The sequence below is a fragment of the Schistocerca cancellata genome, chromosome 1 (assembly GCF_023864275.1).
Source record: "Schistocerca cancellata isolate TAMUIC-IGC-003103 chromosome 1, iqSchCanc2.1, whole genome shotgun sequence".
Taxonomy (NCBI): Eukaryota; Metazoa; Arthropoda; class Insecta; order Orthoptera; family Acrididae; genus Schistocerca; species Schistocerca cancellata.
The window spans coordinates 1153851243-1153871831 of NC_064626.1; the positions used below are offsets into that span (position 1 = coordinate 1153851243).

A 20589-nucleotide genomic window follows, 5' to 3' on the forward strand; every position below is an offset into this window, starting at 1 on the left:
AATTCTTGATATATAGCACAATAATACATTCTTCTGAAGTTTTGATCTTGGAAGCATGCTCAGATAGTCTAATGGCAAGGCGACTGCTCGCGATAAGGGTGGAAATCTGGATATGAGTCCCGGTCTGGCACCGATTTTCAATATCTTCATACCATTATACAGCTGATGATTGCTGATATGAACATTGCGTCATACTTCTGAACAACTCATCCACTTCAGTATCATATTTATCCACCAACACCGAGCAAACGATTTTCAATTAAAATGTTTCCCTTGTATGGGAATATACATAATGGATATACATGCATCCATGTCCAAAGGAATACTGCATCGTACTTCTGAACAACAAAGCACTGCAGTATTGTTATTGAAAATTGTTTATTCAGAAATATATTATGAGTTTGAAGACTGTAGCTAAAAACCTATAGATGCAGGAATTTTCATACAACATAAGCAGATCAAACAAGTTTAATCAATCACCAATATAAAAAATAAATCTTCTCTAATTTTATAGCCAAAGTTGTTGGATTTAGACTGTAGATATATACTTCCTGCATCCATCTAAATAATAATGGTATGGTTTGCTAGATAATACAAGCAAAATTTAAGAAATATCTATACATGTTCTTAAGATTTGTCATCTTAGACAATGCATGTGACAAGTTAAAATGGCCCAAGATACTCAAAATTCTTAGAAAAGTAGGTGTGGGCTATGGGAAAAATGGGTAATATACAGTATGTACAAAAAACCAAGAGGGAACACTAACAGTGGAAGACCTACATCTACATGTATACTCTGCAAACCACTGTGAGGTGCATGGCAGTGGGTACATCCTACTATACCACTTCTTAGGGTTTCTTCCTGTTCCATTCACGTGTGGAGTGTGGGAAGAATGATGGTTTAAGTGTCACTGTGCATGCAGTAATTATTCTAAACTTATCCTCATGACCACTATGTGAGCAATACGTAGTGGGTTGTAGTATATCTGTAGAGTTATCATTTGAAGTTGATTCTTGAAACTTTGTTAATAGACTTTCTTAGAGTTGATGGCATCCTCTTGGGTAAAATATTCCGGAGGTAAAATAGTCCCCCATTTGGATCTCCGGGTGGGGACTACTCAAGAGGATGTTGTTATCAGGAGAAAGGAAACTGGTGTTCTACGGATCGGAGCGTGGAATGTCAGATCCCTTAATCGGGTAGGTAGGTTAGAAAATTTAAAAAGGGAAATGGATAGGTTAAAGTTAGATAAAGTGGGAATTAGTGAAGTTTGGTGGTAGGAGGACCAAGACTTTTGGTCAGGTGAATACAGGGTTATAAATACAAAATCAAATAGGGGTAATGCAGGAGTAGGTTTAATAATGAATAAAAAAATAGGAGTGCGGGTAAGCTACTACAAACAGCATAGTGAACGCATTATTGTGGCCAAGATAGACATGAAGCCCACGCCTACTACAGTAGTACATGTTTATATGCCAACTAGCTCTGCAGATGATGAAGAAATTGATGAAATATATGATGAGATAAAAGAAATTATTCAGGTAGTGAAGCGAGACGTAAATTTAATAGTCATGGGTGACTGGAATTCGACAGTAGGAAAAAGAAGAGAAGGAAACGTAGTAGGAAGCTGCCCGGTAGAATTTTGCACAGAGCATAACTTAATCATAGCTAACACTTGGTTCAAGAATCATGAAAGAGGGTTGTATACATGGAAGAACCCTAGAGATACTAGAAGGTTTCAGATAGATTATATAATGGTAAGACAGGGACTTAGGAACCAGGTTTTAAACTATAAGACATTTCGAGGGGCAGATGTGGACTCTGACCACAATCTATTGGTTATGAACTGTAGATTAAAACTGAAGAAACTGCAAAATGGTGGGAATTTAAGGAGATGGCACCTGGATAAACTGAAAGAACCAGAGGTTGTACAGAGTTTCAGGGAGAGCATAAGGGAACAATTGACAGGAATGGGGGAAAGAAATACAGTAGAAGAGGAATGGGTAGCTTTGAGGGATGAAATAGTGAAGGCAGCAGAGGATCAAGTAGGTAAAAAGACGAGGGCTAGTAGAAATCCTTGGGTAACAGAAGAGATACCGAATTTAATTGATGAAAGGAGAAAATACAAAAATGCAGTAAATGAAGCAGGCAAAAAGGAATACAAGCGTCTCAAAAACGAGATCGACAGGAAGGGCAAAATGGCTAAGCAGGTATGTCTAGAGGACAAATCTAAGGATGTAGAGGCTTATCTCACAAGGGGTAAGACAGATACTGCCTACTGGAAAATTAAAGAGACCTTTGAAGAAAAGAGGACGCCTTGCATGAATATCAAGAGCACAGATGGAAACCCAGTACTAAGCAAAGAAGGGAAATCAGAAAGGTGGAGGGAGTATATAGAGGGTCTATACAGGGGTGATGTTCTTGAGGACAATATTATGGAAATGGAAGAGGATGTAGATGAAGATGAAATGGGAGATATGATACTGCGTGAAGAGTTTGACAGAGCACTGAAAGACCTAAGTCAAAACAAGGCCCCAGGAGTAGACAACATTCCATTGGAACTACTGACAGCCTTGGGAGAGCCAGTCCTGACAAAACTCTACCATCTGGTGAGCAAGATGTATGAGAAAGGCGAAATTCCCTCAGACTTCAAGAAGAATATAATAATTCCAATCCCACAGGAAGCAGGTGTTGAGAGATGTGAAAATTACCGAAATATCAGTTTAATAAGTCACAGCTGCAAAATACTAACGTGAATTCTTTACAAACAAATGGAAAAACTGTTAGAAGTCGACCTTGGGGAAGATCAGTTTGGATTCCGTAGAAATGTTGGAACACGTGAGGCAATACTGACCCTACGACTTATCTTAGAAGAAAGATTAAGGAAAGGCAAACCTATGTTTCTAGCATTTGTAGACTTAGAGAAAGCTTTTGACAATGTTGACAGGAATACTCTCTTTCAAATTCTGAAGGTGACAAGGGTAAAATTCAGGGAGCGAAAGGCCATTTACAATTTGTACAGAAACCAGATGGCAGTTATAAGAGTCGAGGGACATAAAAGGGAAGCAGTGGTTGGGAAGTGAGTGAGACAGGGTTGTAGCCTCTCCCCGATGTTATTCAATCTGTATATTGAGCAAGCAGTAACGGAAAGAAAAGAAAATTTCGGAGTAGATATTAAAATCCATGGAGAAGAAATAAAAACTTTGAGGTTCGCCGATGACATTGTAATTCTGTCAGAGACAGCTAAGGACTTGGAAGAGCAGTTGAACGGAATGGACAGTGTCTTGAAAGGAGGGTATAAGATGAACATCAACAAAAGCAAATCGAGGATAATGGAATGTAGTCGATTTAAGTCAGGTGATGCTACGGGAATTAGATTAGGACATGAGACACTTAAAGTAGTAACGGAGTCTTGCTATTTGGGGAGCAAAATAACTGATGATGGTCGAAGTAGAGAGGATAATAAATGTAGACTGGCAATGGCAAGGAAAGCTTTTCTGAGGAAGAGAAATTTGTTAACATCGAGTATTGATTCAAGTGTCAGGAAGTCTTTTCTGAAGGTATTTGTATGGAGTGTAGCCATGTATGGAAGTGAAACATGGACGATAAATAGTTTAGACAAGAAGAGAATCGAAGTTTTCGAAATGTGGTGCTACAGAAGAATGCTGAAGATTAGATGGGTAGATCACATAACTAATGAGGAGGTATTGAACAGAATTGGGGAGAAGAGGAGTTTGTGGCACAACTTGACTAGAAGAAGGGATTGGTTGGTAGGACAAGTTCTGAGGCATCAAGGGATCACCAATTTAGTACTGGAGGGCAGCGTGGAGGGTAAAAATCGTAGAGGGAGACCAAGAAATGAATACACGAAGCAGATTCAGAAGGATGTAGGCTGCAGTAGGTACTGGGAGATGAAGAATATTGCACAAGATAGAGTATCATGGAGAGCTGCATCAAACCAGTCTCAAGACTGAAGACCACAACAACAACAACTTTGGAACGTTTGGCAGCTGCTGTGAACCAGTGTGTTGGAAGAGTTTTCGAGAATTGACCTGTGACACCAGCATTTCCCCAGTATTCTACCAATGAACCAAAGTCTATCACCTGCCTTACCAAAGAATGAACCTACATGATTATTTCATTTCATGTCCTTACAAAGTGCTCCACCCAGGTATTTGTATGAGTTGGCTGATTCCAACAGTGACCCACTGATGTTATAGTCATAGTATGCTACGTTTTTTAATTTTGTGAAGTGCAAAATTTTACATCTCTGAGCATTTAGAGCAAGTTTCCAAATTTTGCACCACATTGAAATCTTACCAATACCTGAGTGAATATTTATGCGGCTTCTCTCAGATAGTACTTCATTACAGGTAACTGCATCATCTGAAAAAAGCCTGATTTTACTATTAATATTGTCTGTGAGGTCATTGCTATATACAACATGAACAGCAAGGGTCCCAACACACTTCCCTGGGGCACATCCAAAGTTATTTCTACATCTGTTGATGACTCTCCAACCAATATACTGTAACATGCTGTTTCTTCCCTAGCAAAAAGTTTTCAATCCAGTCACAAATTTCACTTGATACCCCATATGATTGTACTTTTGGCAATAAGTGTAGGTGCAGTACTGAGTCAAATGCTTTTCGGAAATCCTAAAGGACTGCTTCCTCCTGGTTACCTTGATCCAAAGCTTTCAGTACTTCATGTGAGAAAAGTGTGAGTTGAGTTTCACATGATAATATTTTCAAAATCCATGTTGGCTGGTGGTAAGGAGGTCAGTCTGTTCAAGATACCTCATTAAGTTGGGACTCAGTATGTGTTCTAAGATTCTACAACAAATCAATGTCAAGGATATTGGACGGTAGTTTTGTGGATCACTTCTGCTACCCTTCTTGTAGATGGATGTGATCTGTGCCTTTTTTTTTTCAAGAACTGGGCATGGTTTTTTGTTCAACGGATCTAAAATAGATTATACTCGTAGTTAGAAGAGGGACTAACTCAGCTGCAAATTCACCGTGGAATCTGACAGGGATTCCATTGGGGACCTGTAGATTTATTCTAGTTTGGTGATTTCAGATGTTTCTCAACACCACTGACATTAATACTTACTTCATTCAGCGTTTCAGTGGTATGAAGATTAAATTGGGGCAATTCTCCTGGGTTTTCCTTTTTAAAGGAAGATTTGAAAATGGAGTTAAGCATTTCAGCTTTTGCTTTGCTACCCTCAATTTCAGTTCCTGTCTCATTCGCTAGGAACTGGACACTAACTTTGGTAATACTAACAGCCTTTGCATATGATCAGAATTTCTTTGTGCTCTGTGAAAGATCATATAAGAATACTCTGCTATGGTAGTTATCGGAGGCATCGAATGTTGCTCTGTTGACAACCAAACATGTTTCATTGAGTATCTCTCTATCTATAAACACCCTACATTTTGTTTACACCTATCGTGCAGTAATTTCTGTTTCTTTAGACGTTTCTTTACAATGACTATATACCATGGAGATTTCCCCCCCCCCCCCCCCCCCCCCAATTATGAATTGTTTTACTGGGTGCATGTATGTGCAGTACGTGTTCAACTATTCTTTTAAACTTGAGCCAGAGTTCCTCGTCATGCTCCTGACCTGCACTTAAAGTTTCAAGTCCCTCATTGAGATATGACACTACTGATTTTTTATCTAGTTTACTGAACATATATCTTTCAGTTTGTTTTAGTTGTCCTTTGTTCTTTGGTAATCATTGTAAATGCAACCATGTCGTGGTCACTAATACCAGTTTCGATGTGGACATCCTCAAAGAGGTCAGTTCTATTTGTTGGCATTAGATCCAATATATTCACATCATGAGTGGGGTTCCTAGCTATCTGTTATAGGTGGTTTTCAGAGATGACATTTAGTCACGTTTCAAAGGATATCTTATCATGTCCATGACAAACAAAACTGTAATTGCCCAAATTAATTGTTGGATGATTAAAGTCTCCACCAATGATTATGATTGGGGAACTTATGTACAAGTGAACTGAGGTTTTTTCTAAAGTTTTCTGTTACATGAGGAGATGAATCTGGTGGGCGATAGAAGGATTCATTTATCATATCGGTTCACCCCTGATACTGAGACTTGCCCAAACAATCTCACATTCAGCTTCAATTTCTATCTCGGTGGGTTTGATTTTCTTGTGTACTGTGACAAATACACTACTGCCATTTCCCATTTACCTGGGCTATTGATATCCACTTACGTTTTCCCCTAAAATGGCACTGCTATTAGTTTCAGGCTTCAACCAGCTTTCTGTACATAGTATTATGTGGGCTTAACTGTTTTTCATGAGCACTTCGAACTCTTGCACTTTGTTGTGAATGCTTTGGCAGTTCACCATTAGTATTCCCTGTAGGAGGCTTGTCTCTTGCTCTTACACTAATACTTCTCGGTTTCCTACAGCTATTGTTATTTCAATTGGATGGAGAGTTGCCTAATCTAAAAACTCTTGTGTGCATCCCACAAACAGTCAGCTATCAGAGTAGCAGCATCTGATGTGTAGTGCACACCTGACATATTTAGGGGAACCCTACATTTCTCAACTCTATGGTACAAATTTAGGCAGTTGCAGCCTAGTTTGCCACAGAACCCTCAAAGTCTCTGGTTCAGTCCTTACACTTCTAATGGTTTTTGGATGACAGGAGACAGTGTGGGACTGGGGTGAAAGACTCACACATCTCTCACAGTTGGCTCACGTATTGTGTGCAGCCGATCTTCTTCTCGGGTCGGACGGCTGTGTTGATCTTCACAAACTCTTCTTCTCCAAAGACTATAGCTGATTAAAGGAATTTCAAAATAGACTTCTTTTCTACTCTTGAAATGATTCTGTCTTCTCAGGATACTTTTGTTCAACTCTGTTATATTTTCATCTCCACAATAAAACAACTTCACAAGTTTCACACAAGTGTTCAACTCTCGCGAGTCAACCCTGTCTTGGACCATTAGATACTAACAGATACAATTGCAAAACCAGTTCTTGCTTCTCGCAAGTCCAACACCAGAAAATCCAAAGTAAATGTGTTTACTTCAATACATAATTCATTTGTTCACAACAATACAGTTGTTACATACAGCTTCTATGGCGCACGCTGCAAACACTTGTCTGTGCTGATCAACCGTCACCGTTTCAGTATTTTCCCGATACACGTGCATCCTGCACACACAAAAACCGGCAGTGAGGGAGACACATCTCCACTCTCTCACCCTCTTACTTAAAATATCCAGTGTTCAAGACAGTGGAAAGCCAAGTGTCTCTAGAACTTACACTGAAATTCTCGAGGCACTACATACTTGACTCAGAACCAAAGGGCCATAATCAGTTATGCGGACAATGTTGCAAATTGTGAGCTTTGTTGAAACTCCATGTGCAAGGCTGGTCTTCTCTGCCAGTTACTGGAATGACCAAGAATGACCTCAGAGCCCAGACAACAGGCATCATTTGTTGTAACGTGCGCCACAATCTGAAGTTGTTTGCACCCTGTTCCCTTAATGGCTGCTCTTCAACATGTTGAATGAGCCCCACAGGCACATACACTGAGTGCACCTGGTGTCCTCTCCTGTCCCCTAATGCCATTACCTTAAGGGGTACCATCATTCACCATACTTTTTAACTGCCGGTGATTAATAGATCCCTACCCTTTTGCATTTGCCTCCTCCTGAACCGTACAAAACAGGTTTCCCAAAAACTGTTGATGTGAGTCCCACTGGCTCACTTTCCGTTTCTGTAAGAGACATCACAGATACACTTGTTGGTTAGGGGGATCAGTACGACACCCTGAATCCTCCCTGGTACCCATTCACCCGGCATAGGACGTCTAGATCTACCATTGACAAGCCACTCGCAGTCAAGTGGACAAGTAATGACAGATCCTGTGGTTTCTGCAGAGGAGACAGGATCCACAGGAGAAGATGCTACTTGAGGTACCTCTGGTTCCTGTGTCACAGGCACATGACTCTTGGAAGTACTTCCAACACACAAATTTGCAGCAGCTGCCAATCATTTGACAGCAGTCAGGGCGATTTACAGCAACTTATGAATGTCAACGAACTCATCTTGTGTTTGAGAACAGCATTCGCTGTGGGGCTGCATTTTGGCTGGTGCAGCGTATTACCAGGCAGTGAACAAATAACTTTAAATTAAACCTGCTGATTTCCTTTTAATCTGTTGAGCTAAAAAGTCGCTGATTATCCAAGAATTGAAGCAGATACACAAAAAGAGATATCTGTTAAGGCAACACAAAAACCTGTTATAAAAATTACTATTTTCCTAAAATGTTTTAATGTTAGTTATAGGTGTTAACAAACTTGAAAACAGAGTTAATCTAGGATAAATGCAGATAACATAACTTTAGCAACAGACAGCAGAAGGTCATTATTCACAGTATTGAGAATGCTGTGATGTGGAGTCGGAGTGGGGTACGGTCAAGTGGGGGGTGCCCCAGGGATCAATGTTGGGGACACTCCTGTTTCTTATTTATATAAATGATATGCGCTCTAGTATTATGGATAACTCTAAAATATTTCTGTTTGCTGATGACACTAGCTTGTTAAAAAAAGTATGTTGCGTGCAACGTTGGCTTGGTTTCAAATAATGCAGTTCATTATATAAGTTCGTGGCTTGTAGAAAATAAACTAATGCAAAATGACAGTAAGACTCAGTTTTTACAGTTTCTAACACACAATTCACCAAAACATTACATTTTAATTTCACAGAATGGGCATATGATTAGTGAAACTGAACAGTTCAAATTTCTAGGTGTTCAGATAGATAGTAAACTGTCGTGGAAAGCCCACATTCAGGATCTTGGTCAAAGATTTAATGCTGCCATTTTTACTATTTGAGCGGTATCTGAAGTGAGTGATCGTTCAGCATGAAAATTAGTCTACTTTGCTTATTTTCATTCACTTATGTCATGTGGTATTATATTTTGGGGTAACTCTTCCCATTCTAAAAGGATATATTTGGCTCAGAAATGGGCAGTTCGGGCAATAAGTAGTGTAAGTTCACGAACCTCTTGTGGATCCCTGTTCACAAGTCTGGGTATTTTGACATTGGCCTTTCAATATATATATATTCCTTACTGTCATTTATTGTTAACAATATTAGCTTATTCCCAAGAATAAGCAGCTTTCACTCAGGTAATACTTGGCAGAAATCAAACCTGCATTTGGGTTAGATTTCCTTAACTCTTGTGCAGAAAGATGTGCAGTATACTGCTGCATCCATTTTCGATAAGCTACCAGTAGAATACAAAAATCTTAGCAGTAATCCACAAACTTTCAAATCTAAACTGAAGAGTTTCCTCGTTGGTCACTCCTTCTATTCTGTCAAGGAGTTCCTTGAAAATTATGCTGATTCTTGTTGTATTGTTCATTACGTTTACTTAAAGTTATGGCTTGACTTTTTTGTGTTCATAAACATTTTATTTTTCTCTGTTATTACTTTTATGTTGTAATTTCATGTACTGACACGCTCCATGACCTTGGAGATTTGCTCCTCAGTTTGGTTTTATGGAACTTGGTGTGTAAATAAATAAACATAAGCTTACTCCTCTTTAAGAGAAAACTAGATGTAACACAATATGTTTGTTAGAAAATCTGCTACAGTTATTTTATCACAGATGCCAAGTTGTTACATATTGCTTGTAGATTATGCAAAGAACAATGGTAGTTTTCAAATATTCTCAAATATGCACGTTTATTTGTTGATGTACAATGAAATTTGGATGTGATGTATACTTTGGCTGAACAGTGAACCACAAATACTGATTTGGTACAAATTAAATTACATATCCTAAACACTCATAGCACTAACTTATGAAAGTATAGTTTTGTAAGCGTCTGAAAATTCTGAAACTAACCTATTTCTCATGTAATTGTACAGTGAAATTGGAGAAACATGGTTTTGAACAAGGATAGGCCTACTGTCCTCAAAAATTTTGAAAGAGCACAATTTAGTTTAAGCCTACAATAGACTATAATAGTACTAGTTTATCTTGGTACTCATGAATGTTCAAAATTTCACAATATATCACAATACAAACAGGTACTGATACAATCAATGAAAGATTATGCAGAAGAAGAGACATAAACAGTAAAATTTGTGAATCTAGAACTTTAAATCAACACACGATGTTGTCACACAAGGGAAAATTCCTAAGTCACCTTTTTTAGAACAAAGTGCTCAGATTAAAAATGTTGTAAGTCAGGAAAGTAGTCTTTCTTCGATAATGTTCAGTTTGTACATTGAAGAGTCAAAGATGGAAATTAGAGAAAAGTTTTGGAGTGGGATTAAAATTTTGGGTAAAAGTATGTGTGATAAGACTTGCTGATGACATTGCTGTCAGTGAAAGTGAAGAAGGATTACAAGACCTGTTGGATGGAAGGAACAGTCTGATAAGTGCAGAATATGGATTGAGGGCAAACCAAAGAAAGTTGAAAATAATTTGAGAAGTAACAAAAATGAGTTAGCAATATACTTAATTTTTTAGAATTTTGGACATGGTTACACTTCAGCAAAAGTACACATAAGAATCATTTTGCAACTGAATGGACGTTATTTTCCAATCCTATCAAATAAACTTAATCTACAAATTGGTGACCACAAGGTAGATGAAATAAAGAAATTCGGCTGTGTTGGAAGTAAATGGTTGAAGCAAGAAGGACATAAATGCAAACTAATACAGACAAAGGTAATTTCTGGCTAAAGGAGTTCTTCTAGTATCAAGCATCTGCCTTAATTTTAGGAAGAAACTTATGGAAATCTTCATTTGAACAAGAACCAAATTCCTCACACGTCACATCTCAAATACTTTAAATCTCTTCTTTCACAGATTTATCACAGTCCACAATTCATTTAATCATTTCTGCATAATGTTGTGCTCCAAATGTCAGGACATAGCTATTTATTACTGGCTTTTGCTGAATTGGCCCAAGAAAGTTGACCATCATTAGTCACTCTCACATTAAGTTTCAATGATTGCCATCTTCATCCAGCAAGTTGAAACAGTGGCACAAGCCGTGGCCAACAATTGATTATTGGAACACCAGAGGCTCTTGTAACAGGTCATGGCAGCAATTTTAAGTCAGGACTAATTATGCAGTTATGCCAGCTTCTGAAAATCCAGAATTTATGAACAAGTGCATTGCATCCACAAGCTAATGTAGCTCTCATGTATCTTGGAATTGTATGGTAGTGCAACAAGTCATCCCAATCATTATGATGACGTAGAATCTTAGAATGTGACTATGTTCATAGCTTACAGAAATGGTGAATTTGTAGATTACATTGTAGGGCCTGCTGATGAGTTTAAAGTGAGTATATTTGAGCTCATTTCTGATCTGTGATATGTACCATCTCCTTAGGGACCACAAAGATGAGATTAGACTCATTACAACATGCACAAGGCATTTAAACAGTCATTCCTCCTGTGCTCCATATGAGATTATGATGTACCACATGCTAACATGTGGTACATGTACCTCTGCTATGCACTTCACAATGTTTGCAGTAAACGTACATGTGATTATCTTATTTCATATCCCCACTGATTGTTAACACTGTGGTATTTGTATGAATTTACTGATTTCAATTGTGACTCATTGATATTATAATACTGTGTTCTATAATTTTACTTACTGTGATGTACACCTTTTTACATTTCTGAATACTTGAAGCAAGATGTCAGTCTTTGCACAAATTTGAAATCTTGCCAAAATCTGAATGAATATTTGTGCAGTTGTTATGGATAGTGCCTCATTACAGATAACAGCATAATCTGCAAAATATCTGAAGTAACTACCAGTACTGCCTGTCAAGTCATTAATATAAATGATAAGCAGCAAGGGTCCCAAGACACATCCCTGGAGCACATCTAAAGATACTTTCATGGAGCTGCATCCAAGATATTATGCTGCATCCTCTTTATGAAGAAATCCTCAATCTAGTTGCAGATTTTCTTTGATAACCCTCACGATTTTACATTCATAATAAGTATTGGTTTGGTTGTAGTCAAATTCTTTTTTGGAAGTCAAGAAATACTGCATGTATATGATAGCCGTAGTTCGCAACTAGTGAGAAAGGACTGAGTCTGACTTTCATGACTGATATTTTCAGAATTCCTGCTGGTTGTTTTGGAGGTAGACTTTCTATTTGAGATGCCTCATTATGTTTGAGCTCAGAAGAGTGCCAGATGCCAAAATTAAACAATGGAAACTCCTGGTAGGAATGTCAACAATGTAGAAAAAAGATAGATGGCTACTTACCATAAAGATGAAATGTTAAGTTGCAGACAGGCACAATTAAAAGAGACTTACGCATAAGCTTTCGGCCATGGCCTTCTCTAGAAAAAGTGAAACACACACCATTCATTCACAGAAGCATGCCCACCACATGCACACATGACTGCCAACTCTGACAGCTTGGGCCAGAGTGCAGTTATCATTTGGGATGGAAACAGCTGTCTGGAGGGGGCAGGGAGGGGGAAGCGATAGCAGTGTATGGATGGGGGGAGAGAGGAGTGCTGTCTGGTGGAATGCACAGGGACTAGAATGCCAACAGGTTCTGCATCAGGAGGTTGTTGGACAGGGAGGAGAGGAAAAAAAGAAGCAAAAAACAGAGAGGAGTGGTGGGTGGGTGGGTGTGTTGGCAGAGGGTGGTAGATAAACAGAGTGGAAGATGAGAATGGGCGGGAGATGATAGGATAGAGGGGATGGAAACTGTTGCGTGGAGGTTGTGGGGACAGTATTTTACTGTATTCTGAGGCCAGGATAATTACCAGAGTGGAAAATGTGTTATAAGAAAAACTCCCATCTGCCTAGTTCCAAAAAGCTGGTGGTGGAGGAAAGGATCCAGATGACTCAGGTAGTGAAGCAGCCATTTAAAGCAAGTATGTTATGTTGAACTGCATGTCATGCCACAGGGGGCTACTTTGCTCTTGGCCACAGTTTGGCAGTGGCTGTTCTCCCTGGGGACAGTTGATTGGTAGTCATACCAATGTAAAAAGATGTGCAATGATTACAGCAGAGCTGGTAAATAACATGGCTGCCTTCACAGGTGGCTCATCCCTGATGGGCTGGGTAAACCTGTGACAGGACTGGAATATGAAATGCTGGGTGTGTGGATTGGGCAGGTCTCGCACCTGGGTCTTCCACTGGGACATGATCCTTGAAGCAAGGGGTTGGGATTAGGAGTGGCATAGAGATGGACTAGGATATTGTGCAGGTGATGAAACATCAATTTTGGAGGAGTGGGAAGTATCTCCGGTACGGTTCCCTCATTTCAAGACATGATGATAAATAATCAAAGCCCTGCTGAAGGATGTGGTTGAGTTGTTCCAGCCTGGGGAGGTACTGGGTGATGGAGAGGGCACTTCTTTCTGGCTGGCTGCTTGGGATGATGAGAAATTGGGGATGTGAGGGGAAATGGCACAGAAGATCGGTTTGCAGACTAGATCTGGGGGATAGTGCCTGTCTGTGAAGGCCTTGATGGGACTCTCAGCATGTTGGGCAAGCGAGTTCTTATCATTGCAGGTATGCCATCCCCAGTTGGCCAGGTGTAAGGGAGGGATTTTTTGATGTGAAAGGGATGACAGCAGTGAAATGTAGGTTGGTTGGTTTAATGTGGGTAGAGATACAGAGAGGAGGAGACGAACATACAGGAAGGTGGCAGGTTGAGTTGAGGAGGACCAGGTGAAGCGGATGGGAGAGGAGGTGTTGATGTTGTGAAGGAATGAATTACATCATGGCTCTAGTCAATATCATGAAGATATCATCAGTGAATCTGAACCAGACTAGAGGTTTGGCATTTTGGGAGGCTTTGAAGATCTTCTCTAGATGGCCCTTAAACAGATTGGCATAGGAGGATACCATGTGTATGCCTATGGCTGGTCTGTGATTTGTTTATATACCTTCCCTTCAAAGAAAGAGAAATTGTGGGTTAGGTTAGAGTTAGTAAGGTTTATGAGGAATGAGGTAGTGAATGTGGAGCTTGAAGGACACTGGGAAAGATAGTGTTTAATAGTGGTAAGACCATGAGGGATGTTGGTTGTAGGGAGGTGACGTCAACAGTGACCAGTAGGGATTCAGGAGAATAAGTGGTGGGTATGGTGGAGAGTCACTGAAGGAAGTGTTTGGTATGTTTGACTTGGGAGGCTAGATTATGGCCAATTGGTTTGAGGTGTTGGTCAAAGAGGGCAGAAATTCTTTTTGTGGGGGCACAATAGCCAACCACAATGGGACATCCAGGACTGCTAGGTTTGTGGATTTTGGGGAGCATGTAGAAGGTAGGTGTGCAGGGTGTCACAGGGGCAAGGATGGAAATGGAGTCAGGTGAGAGTTTCTTGGAAGGGCCTAAGGCTTTAAGCAGGGATTGGAGATGTGTCTTTTTCTTTTTCTGATGAAGTCTGTGCTGAAATCTTATGTGTGAGTGCCTTTCTAATTCTGCCTGCCTGCCACACACCGTCAGGTGGCTTGCGGATTATGGATGTAGATGTAGATGTAAAACTTAATGTGTCATCTTTATGGCAGGTATCATTCTATTTTTTCCTACAGATGCTGAAACTGGTTTGTTTACTCTCAGCTGAGCTGCAAAAAACAGTTTTTTGACCATTGTATGCTATCAGTAATAACTTATGGCTATGATACATGAACACTGAGTTCACTGTAAGGAAACTCATAGTATTTCAAAGAGGAAAGAAAAGATCAAATTTGGGCTGCAAGAAGTAATACTGGCAAAAAAATCATTAGCTTTGCCTAAACCTTCAGAAAAGACTTCCAGGAATTCTTTAAGCTAGCTAGCTAACTGCCTTTTGCATGGAATGCAGACACTGACAACACATTGTCCTGAATGTTAAAGCCAAATAAATCAAAAGAATCAAGACCAAATGTGTTCTCACACTCGCATGATTGTAGCACTATAAAAGTCACTGTTTGCATATGCGAGCAATACATGGCAGGCAATGTACATTTTCCAAGAAAGAATGTCTTGTGCATAAGCCGTCAATTGCATACTTCGAATACACTGCGTTAATGACATGGGCCTTGTGATTAGATTTTTGTGAGTGGGCCAAATTCTTATGTTTGTTCCTCTGCAAACATATGGATTTTACATGTTCTTTCCCACCACAAGCGTAACACTGAGCCTGTTGGGAGGGGTAGCCTTGGCGTTTGTGACATGAATAGCACCGAGGGCAAGACTTAATTCTGTTTGCCTGTGTAGCTGCCTGTTTAACTAACTGCTTCTGTGGTGTGGAGCATCATTTACTCGGCGTGGCTAGCACAAGCTGCCTCTGAATGGGGCAATAACAAACAAGGGACTCAACCTGACAAATAGCTGGCTGCTCAAATTTATGAGCCGACAGAGCACCTGAATTGTACTACCTGCTGAAATGATGGATCGGACTGTTTCAAAATCTGTTGTCTGAGTTTGACATCAGGTACACTGTACACAATTGCATCATGCAACATAAAATCTGAATATAAAGCACTGCAAGCACATTTGAATTTGCATTTCCTTATCATACCTTCCAAATCTGTGAGCCACTCACTATAAGTTTGTTCTGATGTTTTTTTGCAATTAAAAAACTGATACCTAGCTGCTACCACATTCATTTGTTGGTCATAATAGTTATTTAGCGAGTTTACCAGTTGTTCACAAGACATTTCACTCAGAGTGGCATTCAGAAACAACTACTGAATTAATCCGAACACCGCACTTCCTACCGTGGTTAACAGACCTGGAAGTTTCGCAGTACCTGGCATGTTGTGAGCGAGGAGGTGCGCTTCAAACTGGGACCACCACTTGAGCCATTCCTCTTCTTGTTCATGAAAATGTCGAAAAGTTGTTATAGCAGTTGTAGTGGGTGCTGCTTGTGCCGTCGGGCATGCAGTGTTGGCTAGTAGCTGCTGCACCATGTTGAGTAGTGCGGATATCTGCTGTGTCTGGAACTGAAACATCTGTGGTAGCTGTATGGCATCTAATGCTTACATCTGTGGCACCTGAGCAGGGGGCGGGACAGGCAGGATGGGCATTTTGGAAGCAACAAATGCAACAAACGGACAGGGCAAGCAAAGAAAATTTCTGTAATGCCCACCTGAAAACACTGATTAGCAAAAACAACAAGAAACTGTTACAGCAAATAAATGCCCCTGCAAAGTAAAGACAAGAGAGAATTAAGGTGCCAGCAAAGTACAAAAAATTCCGTGGCCACCAGGCACTGGGTTCATCATATAACTCGTTGCCAGTGTGGGGCCCTGCCCACTCATCTCTTATAGGGTGCTTAAAGGTTGCTGCTTTCTTGGATAGCTACACAAAAATTCAAGCAAATCACATTAATGATTTTTATTGCAATAATGTAGATTGACAATACTTAACTTTGGTTTACAAGAACGTGTTGCAAGCGATTGGCGACATGCAAACAGTCAGTGTCCTTCACTATATATGATGTCCATGTAAGCAATTGATACAAGACACAAGTCTCAGTATAAAAGTTAGAATGACGGCTCTTCTAATCTGGATCTGCTCTCCTAGTGCCGGTCTTCTACTGTCCCCCAAGGCTGGCAGGAGCAGTGTTTATAATCTCTTCTTGTAGAGGCTGCGCCAGTCATGGTGTGGTCCTAGTCAGCATATTATTGGCTGATGTCATCTCAAAGCCTTCTCTGCTCTTGTGTTCTTCATCTTTGTGCCGGCCCTTGTCATTGCTCTGGAATAGGTGAGACCTTTGACTGCAGGTAGGATGATTAGGTCAGGATATGTTTTGAGATAGTGTACGGCTTTTCTTTCTTCTACTAAAGTGTTGGTGTTCGGAGGAAGGGACCTGGGGAAAGAAGGTGAGTCTAAGTTGGAGGTAAGGAATTCCTGAAAGATGAGCAGTGCATGGTTAGGTGGGAGGGGGTAGGAGGAGAAGTGTTGGATGGTGGTATGAAATAGAAGAGGCAGGGTTCAACATTAGAATTAGGGTGGTTTTGGTTGGAGGAATTGGTGACAAAGAAGTGCTATCATTGCAGGGATCTGCAGGACAGTAGGTCTTTGTCAAGTCCAGGATTTTTAAATTTTGGTATAGGACTAAAGATGACACCTTTGGATAGGTCTGAAACTTCTGTGGAGCTGAAAGTTTGCCTGGAAAGGTCAACAACAGTGTTACAAGAATGTTTTGCCTCTGGATTTGGTGGAGAGTTGGTAGGATAGTTTTGGGGGATGTGGCAAGTTGAAAAAGTCAGATAGGCAGGATTTAGCTGCTATGAGGGTGGATGTGTGCTGGAGAGCAAGGGATAGAATTTTGGAGGCGTGATGTATGGAGATTGCACAATAGCAGTGTCTTGCGGAGGGAGAAGAGGTGGTGCTGTGTTGCCTGTGCCATGGAGATGTGTTTTTGTAGTACCAGGTTTTTGAGGGACAGGGATTGGCAGAATCTGAAAAGTTGTAGGTCATTGTGAAAGGAAGGGTGGGAGCCAGAGAAAGGAATCTTTATGGTTAGGCCGTTTGGGAGGATTACATTGTTTAGGCAGTGTTTGAGCATTAGGATGTGGGATTGAGTAAAGCTTTAAGTAAGTATCTTTTTAATTGTGCCTGTCTACAACTTAACAAGTCTTTTTTACAATAAGTAGCAATTTGTCTTTTTGTACATTGTTAAAAATAAACAATGGAAACTCCAGGCATGAATATTAACAATGTGGGAAAAGACAGATTGCTACTTACCATAAAGGAGACACGTTAAGTTGCAGACAGGTGCAGTGAAAAGACACTTACATAAAGCTCTTGGTCACAGCCTTCATCAGCTAAAGAGAAACACACACCATTCTTGCACACAAGCTAACATACCTCATGCACATGTGAGTGCCAACTCCTGCATCTGAGGTCAAAATCACCCTAGATGCTGGAGTTGGCAGTCTTGTGTGCATGAACTGTGCTTGCTTGTGTGGGTGAATGGTGTGTGTTTCTCTTTTGCTGAAGATGGATGTGGCTGAAAGCTTTATGTAAGTGTCTTTTAACTGTACCTGTCTGCTACTTAATATGTCTTCTTTATGGTAAGTAGCAATCTGTCTTTTTGTACATTGTTGATAAAGCTATGAAAAACCCTAGATATGCAGTTAACAGTTTTGTGAATCAATCATAAGCGTATTCAAAAATTTAATGGCCTCTTGGTTCAGCTTAGGCTTCTTATTAACATACCTGTGTTATCAGTAAGCTTTAGTCTCCCAGCTTCTTTCTCTATTACTAATTTTTTAATAACAGAGCATTTTTAATTTGCATTTTCCAGTTTTTTATAAAACATTTTAGACTTTATTGTATAACAATAATGATCCTTGAGTCATTGATCTTTTATGAATATGACATTGTTATTTTGCATATATTTGTAATGATGTGATTTAATATTGATATTGAAATGTTGTCTTCTTGTTTAGTATTTACGTTCTGAGAACTATCTTTTCCTATTAGCTAAGTGACTTACTTGTATATATTATTTTCACTGCTTGCAGGACTGTCATAATCAGTGCTTCCACCCTGTGAAGCTACAGGCAGAAATATCTATTTTCCTGTCTGAAGAGAGATACATTTACAATTTATTTTGTTCTGCAAAAGTATTTTATGTGATTTGATAACTGAATTTTTCATAAACTACATTGCAATATTTTTTATTTAATTCAGGCACATATAATTGTAGGAGATAAAAATGGGTTGGAAAGAACAGATTCAGTGTGATCTGAAAACAGCAGTATGCTCAGGAGATATTGAGGTTAGTATTTAATGTTTTTAGTAGCTTGCATTTGTAATTGTAATAATGTTACAAATTGCAATATTATATGACTGTTAAGTCTGAATAATTGACTATTAACTAATCTGAATACTGGGTGTTTGAAATGCTGATGTTTGTTTAATTTAGTTTTTTCCATATTTTTTAATGCAGGCTCTGAGAGAATTGATCAGAAAAGGAGGTGACAAGATATGTAAAAATTGTGACACCTACTCTATTATAATGGATGCAGGTGAAAATATGGAAGTTATTAGGTTACTGGTGGAGGAATTTCATCTTCCACTGGAAAATACTGATAATTTTGGCCAGACTGTTCTCATGAACTTGACATCACAATATAGGAAGCTGAAAGTGAGTTGTGTTAATAAAAATAATGTAATTGTCCTAAATTATGCGTAATTACTTCATGTTTTCTTTTTCATTGTAAATTGGAGCATAATGGATGCTGTCAGTGTGCCTTCTTGTTCATGATCACAGTATTTCACACATACTTCCAGATTCTCCATCCACATCTACATCTACATCTATATTCCACAAGCCACATTACAGTATGTGGCAGAAGATACTTCTGGTAGCACTGTTGTTTCCCACCTTCCCTGATCCATTCATGAGTGGTACATGGGAGAATGACTACACGTGGTGTCCCAGGAGGAAATGGCAGTATTCAGGAATTGGACAGGAATGACCATTCAAAGCAAAACAGTCTAGTAAACATGGGCTCTTAAGTGCATCTCTCAAGAGCTATGAACATTTGTTCCTCTTCACTACTGTGGAACACATCTGTTCTACTAAACAACTGCTCATAGCTCTTAAGGTATACACTTCAGAGCACATGTTTACTGGACAATTTTTTCATGTTTTGGCCCATGTTACTTTCTTCTGAAATGTGGAAAGCAAAGAGCTTGCACTGGAAAAGATTTGTCTCGCAGTATTGAAGATGTAGAATGCTCATAGCCCTTAAGGTGCACATTTTAAAGCCTATATTTAACAGACTTTTTGCTTTGAATGATCATTTCTCTCATACCCTTGAATATTAACCATTCCTGCTGGGAATCTCTGTATATTAAGAACAGAATTGGACCCACTGCGCTACCCTGAAAAACATGTAAATTTATATGTTTCTTGTCTGACAGTTGTTTTATTAAAATGTATCAGCAGCAGATGTATGAACTATCCCTTCCTTTTGAACAGTGTTTGCCAGGTAAGACTTGAACCAATTGTTCACTGTTCCTCTTACACCTAGTGCTTCTACCTTGTTTTGCAGGATTTCATAGTTCACATTGTCAAAAGCTTGGACAAGTCTAAGAATATGCTTATAACACTGTTATCCTTGTCAAAAGATTCAAGTACCGCTTTTGTAATCTTTGAAATGGCCAGTGCTGTACTTCTACTTTGGAAAAGGTTGTATTTATTCATGTAACTCATTAGTCTATCTTTCAAGATAAATGTAGTTATTGATGAGAATAGTGAAACTGGCCTTTAGTTTTTGGTACTTTCTGTATTATCTTTCTTTAGTAAGGGCACAACTTATGCATACTTTGGGTACTCTGGGAAAGTGCCTGAACTGAAGGACTCATTTATTACGTTTGTTACTGGGTTTGTATGATCTATATCCAGTCTTCAGAATAGAGACTGGAACATTATCTATACCTGCTGGCTTCTTATATTGTTAATTTTGTATTGTCTTACTGATGTCAACCTCTCTTATGGAAACATCATCAGTGCACTTGCTGTGCAAGTCATTATGGGTTTTAGGTAGATTTTGCTGCAATGTTTCCACAGTAATAGACAAATAG

General features: G+C 39.4%; 1 protein-coding gene across 1 annotated transcript in view; it reads left to right on the forward strand.

Annotated features, from left to right (window-relative positions):
- LOC126093250 (serine/threonine-protein phosphatase 6 regulatory ankyrin repeat subunit C-like) overlaps positions 1–20589 on the forward strand; it is a 289268-nt gene that overhangs the window by 50111 nt on the left and 218568 nt on the right. Inside the window, exons 2-3 of the mRNA XM_049908709.1 lie at positions 18688–18775; positions 18947–19144. Of these exons, the coding sequence (XP_049764666.1) occupies positions 18713–18775; positions 18947–19144 (261 nt within the window). The 5' untranslated portion in view covers positions 18688–18712. The remainder of the gene's footprint in view (positions 1–18687; positions 18776–18946; positions 19145–20589) is intronic.